Source organism: Podarcis raffonei, chromosome 14 (genome assembly GCF_027172205.1).
Source record: "Podarcis raffonei isolate rPodRaf1 chromosome 14, rPodRaf1.pri, whole genome shotgun sequence".
Taxonomy (NCBI): Eukaryota; Metazoa; Chordata; class Lepidosauria; order Squamata; family Lacertidae; genus Podarcis; species Podarcis raffonei.
Genome location: NC_070615.1, coordinates 3,860,234 through 3,886,005, shown reverse-complemented (window position 1 = coordinate 3,886,005; position 25,772 = coordinate 3,860,234). Strand labels below are relative to the sequence as shown.

Below are 25,772 nucleotides of genomic sequence, written 5' to 3'. Positions count from 1 at the left end.
CCATCCCCAACTTCAAACACATCTGTGTGCATGTGGTGTATTTATTTATTGGGGAATGCCTCTTTTGAATGGCACTCAGAATTTCAAGCCGTGCATCTTTCAGGCAGCAAGTGTTGTGAAAGTCCCCTCTGGATACGCTGGAGGTGTCTGGGGGAAGCGGACCAGTGGCTTTATTTGACAGAGGGCAGTGCCATGTGCTCAGAAATGCAGACATTCCCCTGGACTGAGAATAGGCTCTTTCCAAAGTTGTTGATTTTTACACTTGCACAGAATAAACCTTTTGAGGTGCAAGAGTGTGCATCACTGTTTCTAACTCAGGGCGGGGGAGAGAGGTGGGGATGCTTTGGTGTCCAGAGGTTTGGGAAATGCTCTTTAAAGAAATGTCCTCAGTCAGTCTTCTGAGTGAGACACGCCAGATCTGTTTTGTCTAGTGGGACCTGCCTGGCGGTGGGTGTGCAGCTCCCTGATCCCTTGAACTGCAGGTGGAGCAGATTGAGTTGAGGCCCTTCTGCAGGCCAGGCATCTGCTCCACTGCTGAGCTACGAAACCCATCCCAGACGTGTTCGATGATAAGCAAGCAAAAGAATGTGCTTTTATTCTGAGTGTTGTCAGCTTCTCCATGGTGCAATTAAACTTTTCCACTCGCTGCTTTTCTTGGCATCAGAAAGGAGCAGAATCTTCTGGAAAATCTGTGTATGGTGCACATAGGCCAGCAAAAGGCCAGCTTCTACCTTGGCTGAGAGAGGTGGGAATAGCCAAGAGGCGGTAGTTAGCTGTTCAGTTAAAAAAGGGGGGGGGAGCGTTTACACCCTCCACCTGGAGTCTTGCATTTTTAAAGGAGAGTCTTGCATTTTTAAAGGAGAGCCACAGCTGTGCTCGAATAACCTGTTTCACAAGCCTTGCTGGAGAGGAGAAATTATGGGTGGCAATTCTGTGTTTGGAGGTTGCTATTTATTTATTTATTTATTTATTTATTTATTTATTTATTTAATGTGTATACTGTCCTTCATCCGTAGTTCTCGAGTGGTTCACAACATAAAAGCACAAAATACCTAATAAGAACAAGAACAACCCCGCTTTCCTTTCACCCCGTCTGATCATTGGCCCTTTTAGCTGCAATATTCACAGGTGCTTTTTCCCTGGAGCAAAGCTTACAAAAGGAAAGGAACCTCCACTCAAGGATCTTGGGGTGATGGCAGTTTCCTATTTTTGTGTTGCAATACCTCATATTTTGTGCCGTTCCTGGCAGTGAAGCAAGTGGAAAAGAACATGGCTCACCTCTTGCAGGTCTTGCTGCCCTCATTGCACCGTTTCTGTTTTTGACTTTTAAAGAAGCAGAATTTATTTATTGCATGCATTTGTACACAGCTTTCTGATTTTTTAAAAAAGTGGCCCACAGATAACAACTATTTGGAATTCAGTTACCTTTAAGCTGCACATGAGACTATCACAGTACTCAAGGACAATATCCTGGTATTGATAATTAAAACAAATTTTTTTTTTAAATGTTCCTTTTCTCCCAACACCAATAAGAACAAGTTTTTTCCAGGGAATGTGAATGAAACAACTCAAATTTGTACTTGGTATGTGTGTGTTTAATTTTTAGTTTTCATTTGGGCTTTTCTTGTTGTTTTAGTGTGTTGTTGAAATGGGTGGTCTTGTTTAAATAAATAGAAAGGTTTTTGCTTTTTTTAAAGACCCATAAGACAGCTCACAGGCAAAGTTCTCATACATCAGGGATGAGGAGACTGACTCCTATCACCACCGCCATCTGCTTTCTGGGGCTGATGGGAGTTGGAGTCCATGAAGGCCTCTGGTCCTGTCTTTGTTTTATGCATTGGGTCTGTTCTGTGAGATAAGAAAGTAGCCGCCCTGTCAGGTGAGAAAATGGTGCCATTTCCCCCATGGATGTTAGGCTGGCTTTCCTCTTGCAAGAACAGAGCTGCTGATTTAATGGAGCCAGTTTGGAAGGTCATTCCCCCCTCTCCTCTTCTCTCCCACAGCATGCTCTCCCTCCAAGCGCCTACGCCACAGTCAAGGCATACGGGAACTTTGATGCGGATCGCGATGCTGCAGCCCTTGAAACCGCAATCAAGACCAAAGGTAGGGCCGGGCGGGGGAGACCCTCTGTCCTGCATTGGCAGCTGCCATGTCCTTGACTTGCCACCGTCAAGCATTACTTTATTATTATTGCTTATTAACTGTGAATACCACCCTTGATCCATAGATCTCAGGGCAGTTCACAACATAAACATACAATATAAAAAACGCAAAATACACAATACAATTAAAAATGAAAACAAACCAATCATCTCCTCTCCCACAAGCCAATTAAAAGGGTATCAGATGTTAATCGGCCAAAGACCTGGTGGAAGAGGAATGTTTTTGCCTGGTGCCAAAAGGTGTATAACAAAGGATCCAACTGAACCTGTGTTACATCCTTAGATTAAACGACTGGGTTGACGCCCATTTCTTTCCCAGGGAAGGTATTCAGGAGCTCAAAAGCAGCATGAAAGCAACTCTTTCTGGTAGATAGGAGGTTGTTCCTGCAACAGCAAATGCTTTGCGGTCTTGAGGCTCTTGTTGTCCCATGCTGCAAATTTTCTTTCCCTGCAGGAATGGGGCCCCTGTGGCCTTCCAGATGTTGTTGGACACCCAATCCACTCCAACTTCCTTGACCACGGGGTTGCTGGGAGTTGGAGTCCAATGATATCTGGGGCACCACAGGTTCTCCACCCCTGGTTTAGAGCCTGACCTCACCCAGAAGGAGCTCACTTTGGTAGCAAAACATTCTTCTGGCCTACAAGGTAGGTTGAGATGAAATAGATTGGGTGATGGGGCAAGTGCAAAGTAGCAGTGCCAATGTGCTCATGGCCGTGCACAGCAATCCCGTTTTCCAGTGTGAGTCTGGGCATTGGCTGTAATGATGCCAGAACCCTTTCATCTCATGATAATTTCATAGCTGTGCTGTTTCGTGCCAGACTTTGCAAAGGCAGTTCCTGTGGTGTGACTTTGGGCTGTGGAGCCTCATTCTGTATGGATTAGTATTGGGGGTGGGGGGCTGGACCCACCTGTATTGAGTTTCAGATTGCAAGCTTCTTGGGGCAAAGACCTGCCTTCTTCTACTTTGCAAAGCACCATGCATACAGGTAGTGGTTTATACATACATATCAACAATATGTTGCAGGCAAAACCCCAAACAATGAGTCACTGTGTATACTCAGTCCTCATTGGGCTGTAGCTGGGGAGGTGTTCCAGGACTTCTTTGAACTCCGACCAACTTTGGGGTCCCTCATCATATGTATGAGTGGCTTACTTATTACAGACTGCTACTGCAGTTATCTTTCGTATTTGTGATGATGCTCCCGCAGCTACCATGCTGCCTTGGTAACCTGTGAATTGGAGGTGGCATTGCAGAATTCAGTCCATTGCACTGCATCCTTGCTTGACTTGAACAGGGTTGGCCCTTAACTGATGGGCCTGTTTTCTGCAAAAAAACCCTCATCATCCCACCATTTGTGGGGCAGAAGGGAAATAACAAATGTGCAAAAATGGAATTCACCTAGTTTGGAGAAACGGGGGGTGTCCTGTGGTTACTTCATGGAACATCTGGATCTTTCTCAGAGCAGTGGCGAGAAGCTCTTGCACATCCCTTCATGTTACTGAGAGCAAAAGCCTGAAGCAAAATAACTATTGGAAACACTTTGACCAGCCTGGCATGATTGGCAGGCCACACCTTAGTTTTTAAAAATTGGAGAGAGAGAAATGTTGATGGAGTAAATCAAAGAGAGAGCACACTTGCTGTTTTCGCTCCGGGGCTTTGTATGTACCATACATCTTTTTTTGAAAATAAAGAACATGCTTCTGGCCCTCAGTGTGGTGGGGGAGGAAAAATACTCTTTGGACCCCACAGCCCTAATCTTCATCTTTTTTTCTTCTCCTATTCCTTGCTTCAGGTTCATTATATTTTTTAGTGAAAGAGGAGAAAGTCTACAAACCTCCCTTGTTGTTCTTTTTTTGTTAGATCATGGAGTTTGCTGTGGCATGCCCCTGGGTGTGGCAAGTGTAAGTTGTCCTTTTGCATGTGAGATGTCAAACTGAAACATCTCCCACGTGAACCTTTTGATATAAAAGATAAATGGCCACACAAGCAGCCACAAATGCAAGGCTCTGTTCCTCCCTGCTGGAAGAGGCTCCTCCTGAAGGCGGCACTGGAGGAGGAGGAGGAGGGAAGGGGCAAGCCATCACTTTACGGGAGGTTAGCTAGTAGTTCATCTCACACCGGTGTCCTGAAAGGATGCTACAGCTCACAGCTGCAGGAGCTCTCCTCTGTGGAACTTTCCCTTTGCAGGCCAGCTTCATGCCTCAGCTTCATGCCTTCTGTTTGGCTGTGGGCCTGCACAGTGATTCTCACTAGTTACTAACTGCATGGCTGTGCTTTGCCACCACAGTTGGAGGCAGCAAGGCTTCCAAATACCAATCTCTGGAAGTCACAGGGAGGCAAGAGTGCCTTTGTGCTTGAATCCTGTTGTGGGTTTCCCACTGTAAGATCACAATGCTGATCTTGGCCTGATCTAGCAGGACTCTTCTTACCCTGAAGCCACAATGGACCACAGAGTAGCAAAGCAAGGCACTTCTGTTAGCCAGTGGACAAAAGTGTCTTTTCTGTTTGCCAGATTGATCAGAGCATTGCAACAGGAGATTAAGAACTCCCTCCTTCCCTTAAGACTGAAAAAGAAGAACTCTGAGCTCCATTCTTCACTGAACAGCTCACTGCCCCTCCCCTGTCTCAGCAGCTATGAGTCAGCATCCTGCTTCTGATATCCTCTTACCCTGAAATGCAAAGGGATTTTTCCAACCCTCACCTCCTGCTCCACATAAACCACAAGAATGAACACAGCCTGTCCCACTATCTCTGCAGACTTTGGAAGTGGCACAATTCTGCATTCTTCCTTGGGGAGAGTGACTTTTCCTGACCTCCTTAACTGCTTTTTGTCAGTACTAAGCTGGGTCTCCCTGTCTGCGGTTTGGACATGGTTGAAACTGGAAAAAGTGCCCACCACGATGCAGGTCCATGAATGAATGAGAGGATCTGTATAGATATACAATGGGGTAGTGAAGAGTCTTCTGTGCACACAATCATCTAACTACACTTGATGACCAGCAGTAGAACATGAGAAGGGATTCAGTTGCATCCTATCCTTTTGATGGCAGGCTCAACCATTTATTTATTTTTACTGAAATTTCCTTGGGCAGTTAAAATTGTCTAAGCTGTAGCCTGCGTAAAGTTTTTTAATTGTTGTCTGTTATAATTTTTATTGTTGCCTTGCATAAATTTATTATTTTGTTGCTCATTGCCCTGCTCATTTGCGGTCCATTCCAATCTGTCTCTTTGTAGCAGCGTATGTGGGTACTTCTGTTTTCTAAGGCATCAGCATTTGATCAATAAAAACCACCACCACCATTGACTTTCAAAATTTCCCCCAGTTTAAACTGGGGAGTAAACATTTAAAATACTTTTAATACAAGCACTCATGAAAGCTTCAGGTGCCCAGAGGCTTCCTCTTTTTCTCTTGCCCAGGAGGGAAGCCTCTTTTGAAGCAGCACCTGCTGTGGCAAATATATGAGTAAACTAAAAACACAGGTTATTGAGTTGTTTTTTAACCCTCCTATTTAAATGTAATTGAGCTAATGACCCTATGAGTTTTAGTTGATTTATCAGCTCAGGTTTCTTTAACTGGATGGCAGTTGTTCTCCATGCACAACAGCCTTCTGAGGAGGTTAGGCTGAGAGTTTGTGGCTGGCTGAACCCACCCTACAAAGGGTTGCTCTGGCTGAAATCCAGTATTAGTCATCACTTTGCGTCTCTCATGCTTATTTCTACTGCACCCACCCCTCAAATGCTCAGTGAGTCATCTTTTTCTTCAATGATTCATATTCTGCCATTTGTGCGAAATGTCCCTGCAAGAACAGGCGGATCCTGTGAGCATCCCCTGGCCACAGCCCCGCATGGACTGAAATCCAACACCAGGAAATGCCAGCACATCAGTAAAGCCTGGCCCAAGATATTTTGCTGCCATAAGCAGCGAAGCCTTCCTTCACGAGTTAACATTTGACATAAGACCCTCTGAAATGAATGGGAGCCACCAAACTGCATGGTAGTAGTCTTTCTGCAGAGTGCGGGGATATTTTTGGCTTAAAAAAAGAGAAGTTTTCTAGACCTTGACAGGGGAAGCAGCCATTTAGGAAGACTGAGGTGGTGCCTCACACAACTTCTGTTCCTTCCAGGGGGCTTCTGCAGTACAGTGGTACCTCAGTTTACGAACTTAATCCGTTCCGGAAGTCCGTTCTTAAACCAAAGCGTTCTTAAACCAAGGCATGCTTTCCCATAGCAGCAGGGGAGTCAATTTACAAATGAAACACACTCAACAGGAAGCAAAACATGTTGTTATTCCAAGGCAAAGTTCACAAACCAAAACACCTACTTCCAGGTTTGCAGCATTCTTAATCCAAATTGTTCATAAACTAAGCTGTTCTTAAACCAAGGTACTACTGTACAGCGATTCTTCCTGCTGGATGGTGTTCCATGGCTCCATATTTGTTTCCCACTGGGCCACCTTTAATGGCACTCCCCTTTCCCCTTGCCTCAAGGGAGGGCCACCTCTGTATCTGGAACATAGGTAAAGTGTCTGTGGTGCGTGCTAGGAGATGTATACAACGTGGACGTGATATGGTCCAAGGACAATTTGCCTGAAGCCAGTTGCTCATCTTGTATCCTCCCACTACAGTTCCCATTGATTGACTGAGTTTGCTTATATGCTGCTTTCCCAAAAGGAGCTGTGCTCAAAGCGGCTTACGGCAGCCATTCAAATCATTAGAACAGAGAACATTGGAAATACAAATATACAAAATACAGAACGTGTCAGTAAATTCAAAATAAGAAAAACCAACAACTTAGCAAACAAAGCACAAATTTAATGTTACAAAACCAAACCAATCCCAATCTAGGCTTAAGTACATAAATAAAAAGCAAAAATGAAAAACTGAAATGTTTGTCCCAGCCAGCATCTAGTGGAATGCTCTTTGAAGACAGTGTGGCACAGTGGTTAGTGTCTTAGACTACGGAGACCCAAGTTCAAATCTCTGCTCAGCCACAAAGCTCATTGGGTAAGCTTGGGCCAGCTGCTTTTTCTCAAACTAATCAACCACACAGGGTCAATCTGAGGATTAAAGAAAAAGGTTGGAGAACTTTTATATGCGCCCTCTGAGCTTTATAGATAAAGTGCAAACAGCCTTAAAGTTTTATTACTTTCAAGTGGTATATAAATTTTGTGAAACAAAAATAAATGTAAAAAACGTAAATAACTTGTATCTCATTTCCATCTGTTATTATAACTGTTCTCCCTGTTTTATACACATTATAAAATGATTTTTTTAAAAAATGCAAAAAGAAGAAAATATTCACTGAAGAGTGGGCTATAAATATTGCAAATCAAACAATGTGCATTGTTGCTTTTTTTGTAATCTTCTGAAAGTTTTGAGGATTGGGACACTGTTTTTGAAAACCCAGCCGGGTTTGCCTTTTAAATCTTTGCAGAAACGACAACATCCAGACCTCTTGCCAATGACCTGTTTTCTCTCCCTTCTCTCTCCCTCTGCAGGTGTGGATGAAGTGACAATTGTCAACATCCTGACCAACCGCAGCAATGAGCAGCGTCAGGACATCGCCTTCGCTTACCAGAGGAGAACTAAGAAGGTACTGAAGGAGGCCAAAAGCTACACTATACTGCGAGAGGTAGACCTCTCCTTCTCCCATCAACTTGTCAGATCCCCTTTTAAGGACCTCTGAGCCAGCGGCCATCACCATACCTTGTAGCAATGAATTCTATAAGCCACAATTTGGATGAGCTTGCCCAGAAAAGCGGCTTAAAAATACTGTCCAGTGAATAAAAGTAGATAGAATTTGAGCTTCCTTTTAAACGTGGTGTGTTGTCACACAGAACTGAGCCCCACAGAAGATATCACTAAAATAGTGGCATTAGTGCATTCTTTCCAAGAACTGCTGTGTCCTGACTCAGTAGCTCATAAGAAGAGCCTGGTTGCTGGATCAGACCAAGAGGCCAATCTGCTCTGTCATCCTGTTCCTTCAGCGATTAACCTGATGCCCACAGGAAGCCCACAAGCACCTCCCTCCCAATGTTGCCCTGTGGGGACTGGTATCCAGTGGCTACTGCCTCCGGTTACTGGAGAGTCTACAGCTGTCATGGCTTGTGGCCCACTGTAGGGCTGTTGTACATTTCAGTGAAAGACTTGCATGGGAGAACTTGGTTTCAGCTACGTTTAGAAAATGATCATTTCCACTTTCACAGTTGTTAGCTGGTCTCTCGTGTTCCATCCTGGCTTTCCGCAATCAGAGCAGAGTGCCTAAATGCCAAAGGATTCTAAGAGACAGTGGCAACAGGCAACCATCCAATTCCTCAGTGGAAAAATATGAGTCAGGAGTAGAGGGAAAGGAAATGGATAGATTACTTTTCCTGGATGAGTTTCCTGGGGAAGAAATGTTTCCATGGTTTTCTTCACGACATTGCAAATGGCAAGTCAGTTAATGTTCTTTGGGATCAAGAAGCTCCTGTTTGTTTTGAAGGCTGGGGATCTACGTTTTATGAGAGAGAGAAAAGAGAGAGAAATGTCCCACCACTTAAATTGTCTTTGCCCCCCACAGAATCTTTTGTCTCTTTTAAATCTGTCCATTGCATGTTGAATGAACACTTTCCTACTAGGTTTATGAGTGTGAATTTAGTTTGTGTGCTCAAAATTACATGTTCTCTTACACTTTTTTACACAAAACTCCTTTACCTTCTTGGATGGTAGAATATAACGAGGTATTGGCTTGTCATTTACCTTTAAATAGAAAGATTTTGATCACTTCCAAAAGACCACTGTGTCTCTCCTGCAAATCAGTAGGGAAAAACAACAGATTTAAAGACTTCAGTCACTCAGAGGAGCAAGCACCCAGAAATCTGAAATAGGTACTAACTTTGTCACCCTCTTTCCTGTCTTCAGGAGCTCTCTGCAGCTCTGAAGTCTGCTCTGTCTGGGCACCTGGAGACTACTATCCTGGGTCTGCTGAAGACACCGGCTCAGTATGATGCTTCTGAACTGAAAGCGTCCATGAAGGTATGTGAAATGAGGAACCGCCAAAAGGTTCATCGTTGATGCTTGTCTCCATCACTGAAACACTTCTCAATCTCTCAGCTCTCACTGTCAAAGAAAACCTTCCTTTACTGAAGGGACCACAAGGGTCATCTAGTCCAACCCCCTTCACAATGCAGGAATCTTTTGCCCAACGTGGGGCTTGAATCCACAACCCTAAGATTAAGAGCCTCCTGTTCTGCTGAGTGAGCTCAGGATGCTGCCCACGTTTCAGCGCCTAGATTGCCCGTGTAATTCAGATGACTGTGTGCTATGGACACTGAACAGGATCCAGGTGAGAAGCCTGGTGCCCATCAGTGGTCACTGGGCTTCATCAGCATTTGAGGCCAGTTCTAAAGGATGGTGGCAGTTGCAGTTAATCTGGAGAGCTGGAGGATCTCTGCCCCTTTGTTCTGATGGAGTGAGAGAAATCCAGTTTCTTTCCTGATCCATACTCAGCTGCGCTCAAGTGCCCTTGCAGAGAAGAGGGCTGACTTCCCCTTTCCAATTCTTCCATTGTCCCCACATCAACATTTTTTCAGTCCAGTAAGTCTCCACACCAGGGTTGGCTCCAGTTCCCACTCCTGCTCCAAACTGGCTCCAAATGCTGCTGCATCCACAACAGTCAGCGTTGGAGTTGCTGTTAAAATTAGTGTTTGAAATATTAGTATTTGTTCATCATGTTTATATCCCGCCTTTCCCCAAGGAGCTCAAAGGGGCACATATGGTTTTCTTCTTCCCCACTTTATCCTCACAAGAACCTGCAAGGTGGGTTAGACTTGAGAGATTTGTGACTTTCACAGCCGAGCGGGGATTTGAACCCTGCTCTCCCAGGTCCTAGTCCAACACTCTAACTGCTACAGCACGCTGGCTCTTTAAAGATCTGTTGTTTCCCCATCACCACTCAGCTGCCAGTGCCAGCAGGGAGGGGGGAGTGAGATTTTGGTCCCCACCTAATTCACAGCTCCCAAACTAGTAACTGAACTGAAATGTTTCAAAATTTGCACTTCTCCTAATTTTGTGATGCTGTTCTCCAACCCAAAAATGTGAATGTTTGGGGAAAGTGTGTATTATGCCAGGGGAAATGACTTGCAAAAAGCCTGCGTATTGCACAAAAGTGTGCTCAAAATGGGTATCTTCAGAGAAATTATGTGTGAAAACATATATTTTTGTGCATTTTTTAAAAAATAATAATAATCTCAAAACTGATGCAGAAATGGGCCAAACTGAATTTAAACTTGGGGGAAATGAGAAACTGAAATGGAAGGGATTCCACCACCGCCCCTCACTCAAGCCCATCATATTAGTTTGGCACTTTTGGTCCTGTGGGTGGTACTCAGCATGCAGTGTAGACGCATTGAAATTCATAGGCATGACAAATGTAGGTTAATTAATTTCAGTGGCTCTGCTCTGAGCAGAACATAATTGAATGCCATCTTTTGTAAAGATCAACTCTTGAGCTCTCCAGCCTGCGATCTGTTTCGTGTAGAAGTGCTCCTCCACTCCTCGGTCTCACGACATGGGCAGGACTTTGATTTTCCTGTCCCCTAAACTTCACCCACACTCCTGGATTGCTCTAGTCAGTGCACAGAGTTCTGCCTCCTCTTTTTCTTTAGCCAATGCTGCCCTCTGCTGTCTCAGCTCAGCACTGTTGCCAAATGGAGCTTTTAACTTCTTTATTAACAGTTTGCCACACTGTTTTCTGCCGTAGCCTGCTGTGTCTCAAAGCTTTGTTCAAATGCTTCCTAGCCCTTTTCCTACACATTTATTGGGGCTGGCACTTCTCTTTACGTTGTGGAGTGACCACTGCACACCCTTGTCCTGTGCCTGGGACAAGGTTTTAGGAAAGTCGACTCCCATTTGCGAAGTTGGGCAGATTGGGAGATACTGACAGGCCCCTGACCGCCCAGCGATTTGAATCTGGGTCTCCTTATTCCTCATCCAGCACCCAAATCACCATATACCACACTGACTTTCTATTTGAAAAAGCTTTTCGAGTTGGACTGGAGAGCAAACAATGTAAAACATGTTTTCTGAAAAGCAAGAAGCCTTTGAAATCTTGGAGGCTTCCATGTCACAATTGTGGAAGCTCTTGCCCTTCCTTACAGGCTAGAAAACTCTCAGTATTTGTTTTTTGCAACACTGTCACAACATAAAATAGAAACATCGCCACCCGACCCCCCCATCTCTCCCCCCCACCTCTTTCCCCCTTTTCTTACTAATGTCTCAACAAATGAAACTGATTTGTAAAAATGTTACATGGGGGCAAAAATACAAGAGAAAGACATTGCACACACTTTTGTAAATAATTTTTTTTTTAAAAAAGACACTGTCACAACTTGCACTACAGGGGGTTGGACTAGATGACCCTTTTGTGTCCTTCCAACTCTGCAATGCTATGATTCTCTGCATGGCATGTTGACATAAGCAAATGGACAGATCTCTGTCCCATGGAGCTTACAGTTTAAACAGGGAGAACAATAGAATGGAGAACTAGCGTGTCAGGAGGAAGGCGAGGTAACAGTTTTTCTCCCCAACATCTAGTTTCCTACACGCTAGAAATATATGTGCAGGAGCATTATGTTGTTCATACACCACCACCAGTGGCACCACAATCCAGCAACAGTTTGAACATGTGGCAAGCTCAGTTTCTACAAGGGATGCAGAAGGTGTGGCCTCCTTGACATTGCTGGTTTCCCAATACTCCTGAATATCGGCTGTGGCAGATGGGAGACCAGCAGCTTTGCGAGGGGCCACATGGACTCCTCAGTGTACGCTGCTCATCCTGGAGTTGAATTTTAAATATTTTGACACAGAAAAGTATCTTGCGCCCCATCATTTCCAAAGGGCGTCCCCCTCCCCTTTTCTATTTCATTGCTGTCTTAGTCCCTAGAGCCACGTTGCAGTAGAAAACCAAGGAAATTAAATGAATAACATGGTTGAAAGCACTTCATTTATCAATTATGCATCTAATTCTGAAGTCAAAGGTTGCGTTATTCTTGTTTTTTGTTAAAGAGGCACATAAAATAAGTCTCTTTAATTATGCTCTTTCCTTAAAAGTTCTCCAACATCCTTGCAGCCAGAGCTGCTTTATAAATGATGCCTGATGCAACTGGAACGGAACAAAAATTAACGATCTTGTTTCCAGGCCTTTGGCGGGGATTGTTTTGACTGAACTGTACCAGGGAGGGTCATTGAGTTCCCAAAGAGTTTAATTAACACCTGATCCCTTTTCATGTGGATTAGTAATTTTCTTATTGTATTAACAGCTTCATAATTGATTTACACTTTACTCCCAGTTAATTCAACTTTTAGTTCAAAGCCGTATTTTTGTATTCAGTTTTATATGTTCAGCATGCAAGGGAGAGAAATCTGCTGATTAAATCTTGAACTTTGATCATTAAAAAAACCCCTCACACTTTGAAATTTATATTTTATAATATATGTCCCTTGAACTCACTCAGATTGTTCAAAATATATGAAATCTGAATATTGGTCTGTCATGCAAAACGTATTTCTGTTCTTTGCTATTAGCAGGGATAATAAAATGTCTTCGTCTATTTTTAAAAGGCTCCTCTGTATATTGATTCCTGCTCTCCCCCCCTTCTTTTTTTGTGAAAACAATTTTGAGATGCAGTGTGTCTGGGCATTGTGCTTCTTATAGAGTGTAAATCTTTCCTGTTCATTTCTGCTTGTAATCCCAAGTTATACGGGATCAATTTCAGTCTGTTACCTACAAGGATGTGGGCAGGCTGCTTGGACGAGTGAAACCGACCACCTGTCTCCTCATAAAAGTGAACCCGCAATGGGCTTTGTGGGGTGGTGAATGTTCCCCTCTGTGAGTGAGTCTTCCCAGACCCCCTTAAAAAGCAGTCATTAAACCGCTTCTTTAAAAAACCCACCATTGGACCCAGCCGTTTTCGCCAATTATTACCCAATTTCAGACCTTCCATTCCCGGACAAGGCAATTGAGTAGATGGTTGCTGAACAACTCCAGGCATGTCTGGAGGATGCAGACCATTTGGCTCCCTTCCAGTCAGGATTCAGGCCCCATCATGGGACTGAAACCACCTTGGTCGCGCTGGTCAATGATCTCTGGCAGTCTAGTGACAGAGGTGAAAGCTGTTTCCTAGTTCTGCTGGATCGCTCAGAGGTCTTGGATACCATTAGTCATGGTATCTTTCTGGACCATTGGGGTGTGTGTGTTAGGAGCTGGGGGCACTGTCATACAGTGGTTCCGCTCCTTCCTCCTGGGCCATGACCAGAAAGTGGTGATGGGGGATGAGTGTTCAGACCCCTGGGCTCTCACTTGTGGGGTGCCTCAGGGTTCTGTCCTCCCCCCATGCTTTTTAACATCTATATGAAGTTGCTGGGAGAGATCATCAGGGGGTTTGGGCTTCGTGTTCACCAGTTTGCGGATGCTACTCAGCTCTACTTCTCCTTTAAATTGGAACCAGTGAAGGCAGTGAATGTCCTGTATGAGTGCTCTCTTTCAGAATTCATTTTCAGCCTTGGAATAGATTTTTGTTGGTCTGTCTGAACAGGACACAATTCTGCAATGAAGGCAGCAAACAAGAGTGGTATTCTGAAACTGACTGTTAAAAGCAGTTTGAGTAGGATATTCTCCTCACACAGGCCCCTACCTTTAGGCAGAGTGAGGCAACTGCCTCAGGCAGCATATATTGGGGGACCAGTGTTCCCCTAAGCTAGCCTGCTGCCCTCAGATGCTGTGGAGAATGATATATCATGGTTGTTGTGGCAGTAACTGTCACCTGCCTCAGTCTAGCTGGCTTCTGTATGAGGAATGAGGGGAAGGTGCTATCTTGTAATTTGCCTCAGGCAGCAAAATGCCTTGGGCTGGCCCTACTCCCTCATAACATTTTTATTTTGATAACAAGCAGAAGCCACTTTTTTTTTTTGTTAAAATCTCATTTCACTTGTGTACCTATCAAGATGTCCATTTCCGCTTGCATTTCAGGGTCTGGGAACTGACGAAGACACGCTCATTGAGATAATCTGTTCACGGACAAACCAGGAACTGAACTCAATCAACAGAGCCTACAGGGAAAGTAAGTTGACCAGGAGGGATGGGTGGGGGGCTAAGTTTTTCCTTTGGGGGCAGATCCACACCATAGATTTTAAAGCACATTCAGCAGACATTTAAACCACATGGATTTCCCCCCAAGAATCCTGGGAACTGTAGTTTGGTAAGGATGTTGGGAATTTTAGCTCTTTGAGGGGGGAGACTATACTTTCCATGATTCTTTGGGGGAAGTCATGTGCCTTGGCTGTATGGTGTGGATCTGTCCTTAGATAAATTGCCCTCAGAATGATTTGAGGATTGACCTGATGATACCTTGATTGATGGGTCCAGCGACACCAAGCATTTTGTGGTAATAGGTTCAGAAGCTCATTTGCAGTCACAGAGGTGTAGTCAGGGAGGTCCCAGGGTAAGTACTCAGGGCATGTGAGGTCACTCCCTTGCTGAAGCTAAGTGTGTGGTCAGTTCCTGGATGGGTGACCTGGGAACCAGATGTATGCTGCCTTAGGTTCCATGACAGAAGAAATGTATGGTATAAATGTCAGAAAACAGAGCAGGGGTGACTTATTTTTCAGGCCTAAAAGTGAGGTGTAAAATGTCCCAAAGTATTTCAATTTTCGCACCAGAAAATTGGTAGGGAAAGAGTGCCTAATTTGCTGGGCCATTCTTAGATCTCATAAAAGTCCTTCCTTGTTTTAACGAAGCAAGAGTTAGGAGGGACTTCCGGGTTAGTGCCATCGGCTAATGGCGGATTCCCTCCGAGCTCCGGAGGGAATCGGCTCCGCAGGATCCAGGTCTTGCCGCTGCGGCGACGCGGGGACCCTCAGAAATCACAGGCGCTGAAGCCTGTGAACTTGGTGACTCAGCGGGCACCATTTGCGTCCCCCCGACCCGCGAAGGAGCCTTTTTAAAGGCTTCGGAACGGGGGACGGGGTGAGCGGCGCGGTGCTGAGAGTCGACTGCTTCTCCTGCGGAGTGAAGCCGCATGCCATGGTCGGAGAGCGCTGACTTCTTCTTGTGAACAATTGGACTCTAAAAGTAACAACCCGTGAGTAATACGGAAATTGGATTTGTAAAGAAATTTTTTTTTTTTAATTAGGCACGATCGGGGAAGGCGCAAACAGGAAGTCCGTCTCCCCGTCTTATAAATAATCTAAAGCAAGGACTAGCTAACTAAGGTTGAGAGAATTTCTTCTTCTTTATTGGGTAAAAGACATTAATTTCACGATTTGGCAGTATAAGTTATTTCACTGGAGGATAAGAGCTAATTTTGAGAGCTGAAGTGCCACCCCCCCGTACCCGGGAGTGATCCGCGAGAGAGCCTGTTGAGGAGATATAGAAGAGTTTGACAGCTGTCAAATTAGCTGTCAAGAAGGAAAAAAAGAACTTTGTTTCTGCTATCTCTGCTGGATATATTTGCTACAATTTGGTTATATTTTGTTGAAAACAAGGAAGAACTGATACAAACTAACTTGATTTTTGGATTTGAACTGGAAGGAAGATAAAGTAACCAAAATCCCTCTAGAGGGGACTGATGGACATTTGTTGGGGATTGAAACCGGGAAAGGGGTGGGGTGGGGTTTGGGAATCCAAAGGGTGCAGAATAATAATCTGTTTTTTTTATTTTGTTTTGTTATTAGTATGAAAATTTAAGAATGAGCACTGATGCTTAAATACTGATGTTTATAAGTTAAAATTGGTTTTTTTAAAAAAATGAATTAAATATAAAAAGGTCAAAAATTGGGGACAAGAACTTGTTGAATTAACAATTTGAATTGGAATATAAGAAGGGGAGGTGTGGGGAAGTCAGGGAAATATGTTATTGAAAATAAGGATTGTAAACTTTATGTGTTTTTAACTTTTTTCTTTTTTCTTTTTGATTTTTTAATGTATAAAGGTGGAAAAACTCAATAAATATCTTTTTTTTAAAAAAGAGTTAGGAGGAGGTGAGATTGTGCAAAGCTGGTGGTGACTGCATTAATTGGCTTTTAAAATAAATATTTATGTGATGATGTTGCTTCATAATGAGTAGTGCTTGGGGCTTTTAATGTCTCAGAAAATGGGTGGGGCACAAGTGAGTTGATGAAAGTTCTGTAGGCCATTGCTTCTTTAGTTGGAAGGACTGTGAACTCCACACAGTTCTAGGGTCAGGAGGGTCCTGTGGAGATGGGGAGTCGGGGAGGGGGGTGGACTCAAGATGCCACTGGAAGGGACAGAGGGGGATATGTGCTACAGAAGCATGAATATTTGATCACAGGGTGCCCTCTTCAGTTTCTGAGACCTTCGCAGACACTTGTGCTAGACACTTGATTTTTGTTTCATACAAAGACTGACTTCCACATAGGGCCAAATTCTGCACTGGGATCTAGGATGAAGAAAACCTGCACATGGGTCTTAAGCTCAGCTTTTCCTTTTGACAACTTGGCTTGAGCTTCCAGAGGATATGTAACTGGGACTTGCTTCTGAGTGGATCGGGACAGGATTGCTCTGCCAGTTAGAAGCAACAAAAGCAACCAAGGGTTTGGGCTCTTACTCTGCTTAGCAAGTCTCAGTCCCTTAGAAAAAGGAAAAAGAATGATCTCTTTGAAAACAATTAGAAAATGGAAATGAAACATCTGGGTCAGTAATAGTGACGAACCTTTTTTGTCACTGTAAAAACAAGCCTATGTGGGCATCCAGCTTGCGTGATCTGTCACAGCTTGATTCTACTTTAACAAACCTCAGTTGGGACAAGCCACAGTTTCCAGAGTTCGTATGTAATGAGTTACTGTGGTTTGAAAGCAGAGATTTTGCAGTTTCTTCCTATTCTGTGTGAAGGAGGGGAGGGCGAGAATTTCTGGTTTAATTTCTGAACTGCAGTTCCCTGTTTTGTCTCAGGAAACTTTTCTTCTAACTGTGGATGGCTAAAAAAACTAGGATCGGGCTTGTTTTTGTAACAGCAGATCATGATTTTTCATTATGGCTGAACTGGGCTTCAGAAATGTTAGTAATAGAGCCTGCTTTACCAATCTTCCTTTATTTCTTATTTTTAGTGTACAAGACTGAATTGGAAAAAGACATCATCTCAGATACATCTGGCGATTTCCGCAAGTTGATGGTGGCTTTAGCCAAGGTAAGACTCTTCTGGTCCAGCTGCCTTTTTCCTCTGGTTATTTTAACTTAACTGTTTGCTGCATGTCATGGTAAGAACTCGATATTTTAGTTTGGCAGCACTTGCACTTTGGAACTCCCTGCCTATTGACATCTGACAGGCACCTTCACTGTACCTTTTTCAGCACCTGCTTAAAACATTTTTGTTTAGACAAGCCAGAGTGGTGGTGTTGTATGTTTTAATCTGTTTTTAGCTTATCACTGATTTTAGTTATTTAGTTATTTTTTGAATGTTTTAAATAGCTGCTTTTAAATGTCTTCATTGAAAATTGTATTGTTTTATGAACCAACCCGGTCCCTGCAATCACCATCCAAGTCCCTTCTTCATGGGCCTCCTCTGCAAGAGGTCTGGAGAGTAACAAGCTGAGAACGGGCCTTTTCTGTGGTGGCTCCCCACTTGTGGAATTATTTCCCCAGGGAGGCTTGCCTGGCACCTTCATTACCCATCTTTAGGTACCAAGCAAAACCATTCCTCTTCTCTCAGGGCTTTGGCTAATTAAACAGTCTATGGCCTTTTAAACTGTGAGGAGTGTATGTGTGTTATTTCAGTAACAAACAAAAACAGTAACACCCCCCCACCCAGTTTAAAAGGCCGTAGATTGTTTAATGAGCCAAAGGCCTGGGAGAAAAGGAATGTTTTTGCCTGGCACCTAAAGATATGTAATGTTATGTATTTTTATATCTTAAACCACCCTGTGATTCATGAAGGAAGGGCAGTGTAGAATTATTATTATTATTACAAACCGCTTTGAGGTTTTTTCTTAGAATCCAATGGCATATGAATTTCATAAAATAAATAAATAAATGACTGTGGCCTAAATGTGTAAGGGATGCCACACAGAATTTGAAATTAGCTCTTATGGCCAGATCTTAAGGATCCGCTTCACCCTTGAGAGCCAATAACCATAACGTCAACCCCCCCCACCAGTACATGCTCTGAGAAACAAGCTCCAGTGACCTGCAACAAATGGCACAAAAGCTGAAACACCTAAAATACAGATGCTCCCAAATGTCCACAGCTCATAACTAGATACATCAAAGGCTGTAGTCCTCATGACTGTAAAGCTGTCCCCGGTCCATAAATCCAGGCAAGAGCGTTTGTAATATTCTGCATACTTCTCTTCTCAATGAATCCTGGAGCAAGAAGTGTTCAGTGGTTGTATATCTGAAACAGGTGCTTGTTTTTCTTCTTTAAAAGGGAAGGAGAAATGAGGATGCTTCCGTGGTTGATTATGAGCTGATCGATCAAGATGCCAGGGTAAGTAATGCTGAATACTGACCTCTTTTCATCTCGTATGAGGGCCTGTTGAAAAGCTGCCTCCAGCCTCCCCATGTGTGCAAAGTGTCAACTGTTCCACTGTATCTGAGCAGACAAATGCACTTCAACTGTACCAGCTCACAACATGCTCAGTCTGTCGCAGTTCTCACGCGTTCCAGAAGTATTTGACCTGCTGTGAGCCCTTAACCAGGTTATAGACCAGGCTTCCTCAACCTCGGCCCTCCAGATGTTTTTGGCCTACAACTCCCATGATCCCTAGCTAGCAGGACCAGTGGTCAGGGATGATGGGAATTGTAGTCTCAAAACATCTGGAGGGCCGAGGTTGAGGAAGCCTGTTATCGATCCAAACCACCCCAGCAATATTCTCAATACATTAAAGTGAAACTATCCATAAGTGGGTGGGGTGCTGGGAGTCTTGTACCTCTGCTGCCATGGCAGTGGCCAGGTGTCTGACACAAAACTTTTTCATCCCAACTGCAGGACTTGTATGATGCTGGTGTGAAGAGAAAGGGAACGGACGTGCCCAAGTGGATCAACATCATGACTGAAAGGAGTGTCCCCCACCTCCAGAAAGGTAACATGCAACTCCAGGCTGTTCCAGAGGTGTGGGTGGGTGCAGCCCTCACGTGCTCAGGTCTGATGATGGAGGCTCCTTTTCACTTAGTTGTGGCTCTCTCTGCTGGCCAGGTTACGACTGGAGGAGAAGCAAGGATTTGCTCCACAACTGATTTTTGGTTTCATAATTGCACCCATAGCTCAGTGGTGGAACATATGCTTTGCATACAGATTAAGAACATATGAGAAGCCTGCTGGATCAGGCCAAAGGGGCCAATCTGGTCCAGCATCCTGTTCTCAGAGGCCAACCAGATCCCTGTAAGAAACCCGCAAGCAGGATCTGAGCTCAAGAGTCATTCTTGCCTCCTCTGGTTTCCAGCAACTGGTACAGTGGTACCTTGGGTTACATACACTTCGGGTTACAGACGCTTCAGGTTACAGACTCCGTTAACCCAGAAATAGTACCTTGGGTTAAGAACTTTGCTTCAGGATCATAGCTGTCAATGTTTCCCTTTTTTAAAGGGAAATTCCCTTATTCTGAATAGGATTCCTCGCAAGAAAAGGGAAAAGTTGACAGCTATGTTCAGGATGAGTACAGAAATCGTGCTCCGGTGGCGCGGCAGCAGCGGGAGGCCCCATTAGCTAAAGTGGCGCTTCAGGTTAAGAACAGTTTCAGGTTAAGAACGGACCTCTGGAACGAATTAAGTACTTAACCCAAGTTACCACTGTATTCAGAAGCATGTCTGCTTCTGAAGGTGGAGGCAGAGCATGTCCATCCTGGTTTGTAGTCTTCTCCTGCATGAATGGCTCCAATCTTCTTCAGTCATGGAGGCAGAGCATAGCTGTCATAGCTAGCAGCCATTTATAGCTCTATTCTCCACAAGTTCATCCAGTCCTCTCTCAATGCCATCCCAGTTTGCCATCCCTGACCTTTCTGTTTCCATTGGCTAAACTTTGCAGTGTTTGAGAGGTACAAGAGCTACAGCCCTTACGATATGCTGGAGAGCATCAAGAAGGAAGTGAAAGGAGACCTGGAAAATGCCTTCGTTAATCTCGGTGAGTACATGGACAGAGGCAAGAGGAGTTGACCATCCCAAAGGATGTTGAGGAAGGTCAGGAGTCGGGTGCTTCTGGTTTGCCCTGGACAGAGGTGTCCCTAGAGTCCCTTGTGCCTTTGGCAAGGAGCTGTATTGGTGCCTCCACCCCCCAAAACATCTGAGGTTGCCTGAACAGGAGGAGTGCGCCTCCTCAGGGCTGGACAGGGCGCCCGTACCGCTCTCTGCATGGAAGCTGCTCTGAGAACCCCTTTCTGTTCCCCTCCTCCAGCAGCTTTTTAAAAAAGGACTGGGAAAGGGAGGGAAGAGGAAAAATTCAGGCACTAATTCTTAAATAGTATGGGGCAGGGGGTTGTGTGTATACTAGCTAGGGCTACTTTCTGTTAGGTTAGGAACTTAAGAGGAACATGTTCATTTCCATTAGTTAAATCAATGTTGAGTGGCTGACAGTGCAGTGTTTAAAAAATGGAGATTATTAATTTTTTAGCAAAAGAATCCTTTTGACAGGAGGGAGCAGAAATGTGTTTGGCGGGGGGGGGCGCTATCTACTTTTAAACTTTTAATAGTTTGATTACAGATGTGTATTTTAACCCCATGTCCATCTTTTTTCTCCACAGTCCAATGCATTCAGAACAAGCAGCTGTATTTTGCGGACCGATTGTACGACTCAATGAAGGTAAAATACCCGAACACAGGTCTGGGGCACGATTCACCAAAGCACCCTCCTGTGCAATCACCATTGAGATTAATTCTGTTCACGAGCTCTCCTGCTCAGTGATCCTGTGCGCCTCCCGCTCATCTGAGTGGGATTTCTCTTGGAGCACCCCAGAGGCCTGTGTCCGCTTCCTGCACCAAATGTCCATAACATTGTTGTCATATCATTAAATCACTCCCAGAAACCATGCCTATTTTCAGTCTGGGTTCTGAGATGGGTCAGGACTCAAGTGGGGCTTGATCATTCCATTTTCAACTTAAGGGTTAATTCATTTGTCAGTAAGTATGGAAGTGTTGCTTAGCAACTAAGGAGACTGCATGATCCTTGGTGAGGATGCATATGCTCTGACTGTGTAGCTGTGAGAGAATTTTCCCCTGGATGTTAAGTTGAACCTAACCCTGCTTTTAACAAGGCCTGCCCTTGAAAATGAAAGAAAGCTCTGGTTTTCCCCCTCCTCAAGTTATATGTTGCTTTGTTTCATTTTCCTCAGTAAAGTGTTATTAGGATTTCTTTTCTCTCTGGATTCCATCTGGGTTATTTTACTGACTGCTAACAATTCCCACCGCCCAAAAAATGCATTGCAAACAATCAAGTTTGATTTAAACAACGAAGTTTAATTGTGGAAAATAATTGTTTTTTTTCAGGGCAAAGGAACCCGAGACAAGGTCCTGATCAGGATTATGGTCTCCCGCAGTGAGGTGGACATGCTGAAAATTAAGAGTGAATTCAAGAGGAAATATGGGAAGTCCCTGTACTACTTCATCCAGGTGAGTGGCCATGTTGCAGCAGATCTCCTGTCAGTCACAGCAGAGCAGGCAGTATCAGATCACCCCACGGAGAGCTCAGTTGTGTTGAGCATGGGGCTGATAATGCCGAGGTTGCAGGTTTGATCCCCATATGGGACAGCTGCATATTCCTGCCTTGCAGGGGGTTGGACTAGATGATCCTTGGGTCCCTTCCAACTCTACGATTCCATGCTGGCGTGCTTCTGCTCGGGATCCCAGCCACTCCATTTCTCCCACTCCCCATTTCTCTCCCCCGCCCCAAGCCAGGCTTCTGTGACCACCGAGCATACTCAGTCTTCATTCTGCTGTTTTGGGGAATCCACCCCTACAAAACATTTTTTCCCTTTTGTACATCGCAAGCCTTGGAATCCCTCCCCCGCCCCAACTTGCTGGTATGCCCTGAAATTCTTGGCATGGGGCAAGAACACACACACAAGGGGAATTTTGAAAAACACAGCGGGACAATTTATGGCTGCCTGCATGGAGTGGCGCAGAATGGAAGCCTCCCTTCTTTTTTGTATCGTTTTGGGGGTTCTGATGATCCTGACAGTGAGAGTTTTGGCCTAATGTCTCTTTCCCTCTATTCCCCTTACAGCAAGACACAAAGGGCGATTACCAGCGGGCACTCCTGAACCTGTGCGGAGGAGAAGATTGAAAACTGTGATGGGAATGGAAAGAGTTCCAGCCCCGAGATATGCCCCCCCCTTTTTTACCCCGCTTCAGCCCTGATCTCCTTTGCAGAACTAGAGCCATTGGCACGATAGCCTTTGCTAACTCATCTTCCCTATCCTGTCTACTCCAGGCGGATGCTGCTGGTTGCTTTTGTATCATTCCCTCCCTTGGCTCAGGCTTTGCTTGGCTTTTACCCAAGTAGCTAATCTCAGCAGAAGTAATCAGGCCAAAGGAGTTAACATTCCAAAGAGAGGGAGAAGGAGAGGGAGGCAATCCTTACATGCGCAGTGGAAGATTCTGCCTCTTTTTGTGTGCAATGTTCTTGTTGGAAAGCCAAATAAAATGGAATTTTTACTTTAAGAAAAACACAGTGTGCTCTTGTGCATTCTTCCAGAAGAGGAAATGTTGGCTTCCTGGTGTAATAGCAATTACCTTGTGGGATTCAGACACCCCCTTCATGTCCCTCCCTTTTGGTGTAGCCTCCCACCTCACAGCAACAGACAGTAAGACTGTTTGACAGTGGAATGGACAACCTCAGAAGGTGGTGGAGTCTCCTTCATTGGAAGTTTTTGAACAGAGGTTGGGTGGCCCTCTGTCAGGGATTCTTCTGCTGTGATTCCTGCATTGCAGGGGTTGGACTAGATGATCCTTGGGTGTAATTTCCAACTCTGATTCTAAGGAACTAATCCAAACCACTCCTGCTTTGCTTTAGATGAAAGTTAATTTATGGTAGACTAGTGGGGAGTGCCTGGTGCTGCCCAGGAATTTGTAGAAACCCAAAAATACTATGTTTTTTTAAATGGATGGCGAATTTGTGAGTTTGGACTTGTCATGTAAATGACTGGGTAGCTCAGTTGGTTATAGCGTGGTGCTGATAATGCCAAGGTCACAGGTTCAATCCCCGTATGGGACAGCTGCATATTCCTGCCTTATAGGAGGTGGAACTAGATGATCCAATTCTACAGTTCTATGATTTTATGCCAAACATTGGGTGAAATCATGTTTTGGTCTGCCATCTGGATTCAGCATGGTGCCTGGTACTCAAACACTGATACAGATCCTCACCCCCTTCTCAGGAACCCCCATGCCAAGTTTGATGACGATACCTTGACAGGCAACTAACCCTATGCCCCCAGACAGGTGGAATCATGCAAATGTGACGTTTTGGTCCACCATCTTGATTCAAAATGGCACCTGGCATCCAAATGGCAATGAGGCTCTCCACCCCCAACTCAGGAACCCTTGTGCAGAGTTTGGCAATGATAACGCAAGAGACATCTGAACCTGTGCCCCCAAATGGGCATAAAGGTAAAGCTACCCCTGACCGTTAGGTCCAGTTGCGGATGACTCTGGGGTTGCGCGCTCATCTCGCTCTATAAAGTCACATTTCGATCTGTTATCTTAGTTCAAAATGGCAGCCAGCTTCCAATTGCCAATATAAACTGCTGCTCCCATATTGGGCACCCTCGTGCCAAGTTTGGTAAGGGTATCTCAAGATGTGTCCAAACCTATGGACCAGATCAGTAGCCTTTATGACAGCAGGGGCGAGGAACCTCAAACCCAGTGGGCCGAATAGGACCCTTCAGCCCTTTCTAGCCTGTCAGTCAGGACTCTTCCCTTGTTCACACCTCTCATTGGCCTTGCCATCGTACCCTCTTTGGGGTGCTTTTGCCTGGCTGGAAGGTGTCTTTAACTTGGATGATGCTACTTGCCTGCCTGGATGGAGGGATGTGGGCAGTGCTATTTTTATGTAGAAAAAATGGCGCTAGCACTCACCATGAAGTTGTTACAGTAAGCATCACACTCGTGGGATTGGTGGTGGAGTGCTGCCACTGCATACTCTTGAGTACCCCCAGAAAAAGCGGTGGGGGTGGGGGTAGCAGTCTTTGGCTTTCCCATGGCTGGGCTGCCACCCAGAGGGAAGAGCTGCATTCATGGCTCCACCCACTTTTGTCTCTGCCCTCACTTTCTCCCCTGCCCCAGCTTTGCAATAGAATATAATAATCTATAAAACTCTACATGTTTCTCGTGCCAACCTTGCCCATCATCATCTGCTTTTTGGTCAGGGTGCAACACTAGCAAATATGGTATTGAAAGTAGACCCATTCATTCATTTCCATTGGTCTAGTCTAACATTGAACACAACACTGTGTAAATAAAAGTACATCCAGCTTCAACACTAACTGTGGTAACTGAAACCACAGAACAGCCTACAGATTTCTAGCAATAAAACTATCTAAAATCTAAAAACCTACAGATGGCTGGGTGAACATGCAAGTTTTTAGCAGGCACTGAAGTAATGAAAGAACACCAACCAACATATCTCAAAGGTGGTTGGGGGGCAGTCATTCCTCCTCTGATATTACTCTGTGTCCAGTGAACTTTGAAAACAAGGAAAATGGAGGAAAGAAATGGAACAAGGACTTGGATGTTCTGATTATCAACCCACCAATCAGAATGGGTATTAGGAGCAGGTCAGCAATAGCTCACAAGGCACCTGTGAGGTTAACTATTCAATGAAAAACAACAACTCAGGCCTAGTGAGCACAGCAACTCTGCCCAGTAGGTCTTGCCCCACTGAGGCAGTTGCAAGGCCTTCTTCCAGCTCTCTCAAGTCTCCTGCTCCCCCAGGTCCTTCCCAAGCAATCTGAGACTCCAACACCTTGTCTCTGCTCTGCTCTCTTCATACCTCTGCAGGTTCAGGGAGACCAGTGGGGAAGGAAGCTGGTCACCGCCGGAAGAGGCGGGGGGAATCCCTGGCTTCTTCAGCAGCCTGACTCCACTCTGCCTCTTGGCCCCCCCTCCTTTCCAGCTTCCACTGCTGCCTCTGTTTCTGGACTGCCCTCTGACAGAGCCTCTTCCTGATCACTAAACCCTGGTACCTCTTCAGCTTCTGACACCTCCTCCTCCTCCCAGTCTGCTCCCTCTTCTCCCTCTGACCCTCCCTCATCATGTCCCACCCCCACTCCCCGGGCTCTAAGCCTTCTTCCCCTGGGGAGGGGGTCCCCAGCTGGTTCCTCCCACCACTCCTCCACATCCAGCCAGCCCATGACACCAGCAGCATGTCCCGGCACCAAACAGCCCTCCTTCAAATTGCACCTAAGAGAGTCATCGCCCCACATCCTGTTCCCCTAGTGGTCAGCCTGGTGACTGTGGGAAACCAGCAAGCAGGGGCAGAGCACAAGAGCCCCCTCCCCTCCTGTGGCTCCCATCAACTGCTATTCAGAAGCATTACTGCTTCCAACTGTGGAGGCAGAGTATAACCATCATGGCTAATGACTGATAGCCCTCTCCTCCATGAATTTGTTTGGAAGCTGTTTAGGTTTGT

General features: G+C 45.1%; 1 protein-coding gene across 3 annotated transcripts in view; it reads left to right on the top strand.

Annotated features, from left to right (window-relative positions):
* The window catches only part of LOC128402200 (little elongation complex subunit 2-like), a 100,520-nt gene extending 77,710 nt beyond the window's left edge, over positions 1 to 22,810 (top strand). For 2 of the 3 annotated variants that reach the window (XM_053366209.1, XM_053366207.1), the window contains 11 exons: positions 2,004 to 2,103; positions 7,662 to 7,795; positions 9,064 to 9,177; positions 14,171 to 14,261; positions 17,266 to 17,345; positions 18,582 to 18,641; positions 19,143 to 19,236; positions 20,178 to 20,273; positions 20,890 to 20,948; positions 21,632 to 21,754; positions 22,368 to 22,810. In XM_053366209.1, coding sequence (XP_053222184.1) covers positions 2,004 to 2,103; positions 7,662 to 7,795; positions 9,064 to 9,177; positions 14,171 to 14,261; positions 17,266 to 17,345; positions 18,582 to 18,641; positions 19,143 to 19,236; positions 20,178 to 20,273; positions 20,890 to 20,948; positions 21,632 to 21,754; positions 22,368 to 22,427 — 1,011 coding nt within the window. In that variant the 3' untranslated portion in view covers positions 22,428 to 22,810. The remainder of the gene's footprint in view (positions 1 to 2,003; positions 2,104 to 7,661; positions 7,796 to 9,063; positions 9,178 to 14,170; positions 14,262 to 17,265; positions 17,346 to 18,581; positions 18,642 to 19,142; positions 19,237 to 20,177; positions 20,274 to 20,889; positions 20,949 to 21,631; positions 21,755 to 22,367) is intronic. The other variant, XM_053366208.1, reaches the window with a different exon arrangement.
* The last annotated feature ends 2,962 nt before the right edge of the window (positions 22,811 to 25,772 follow it).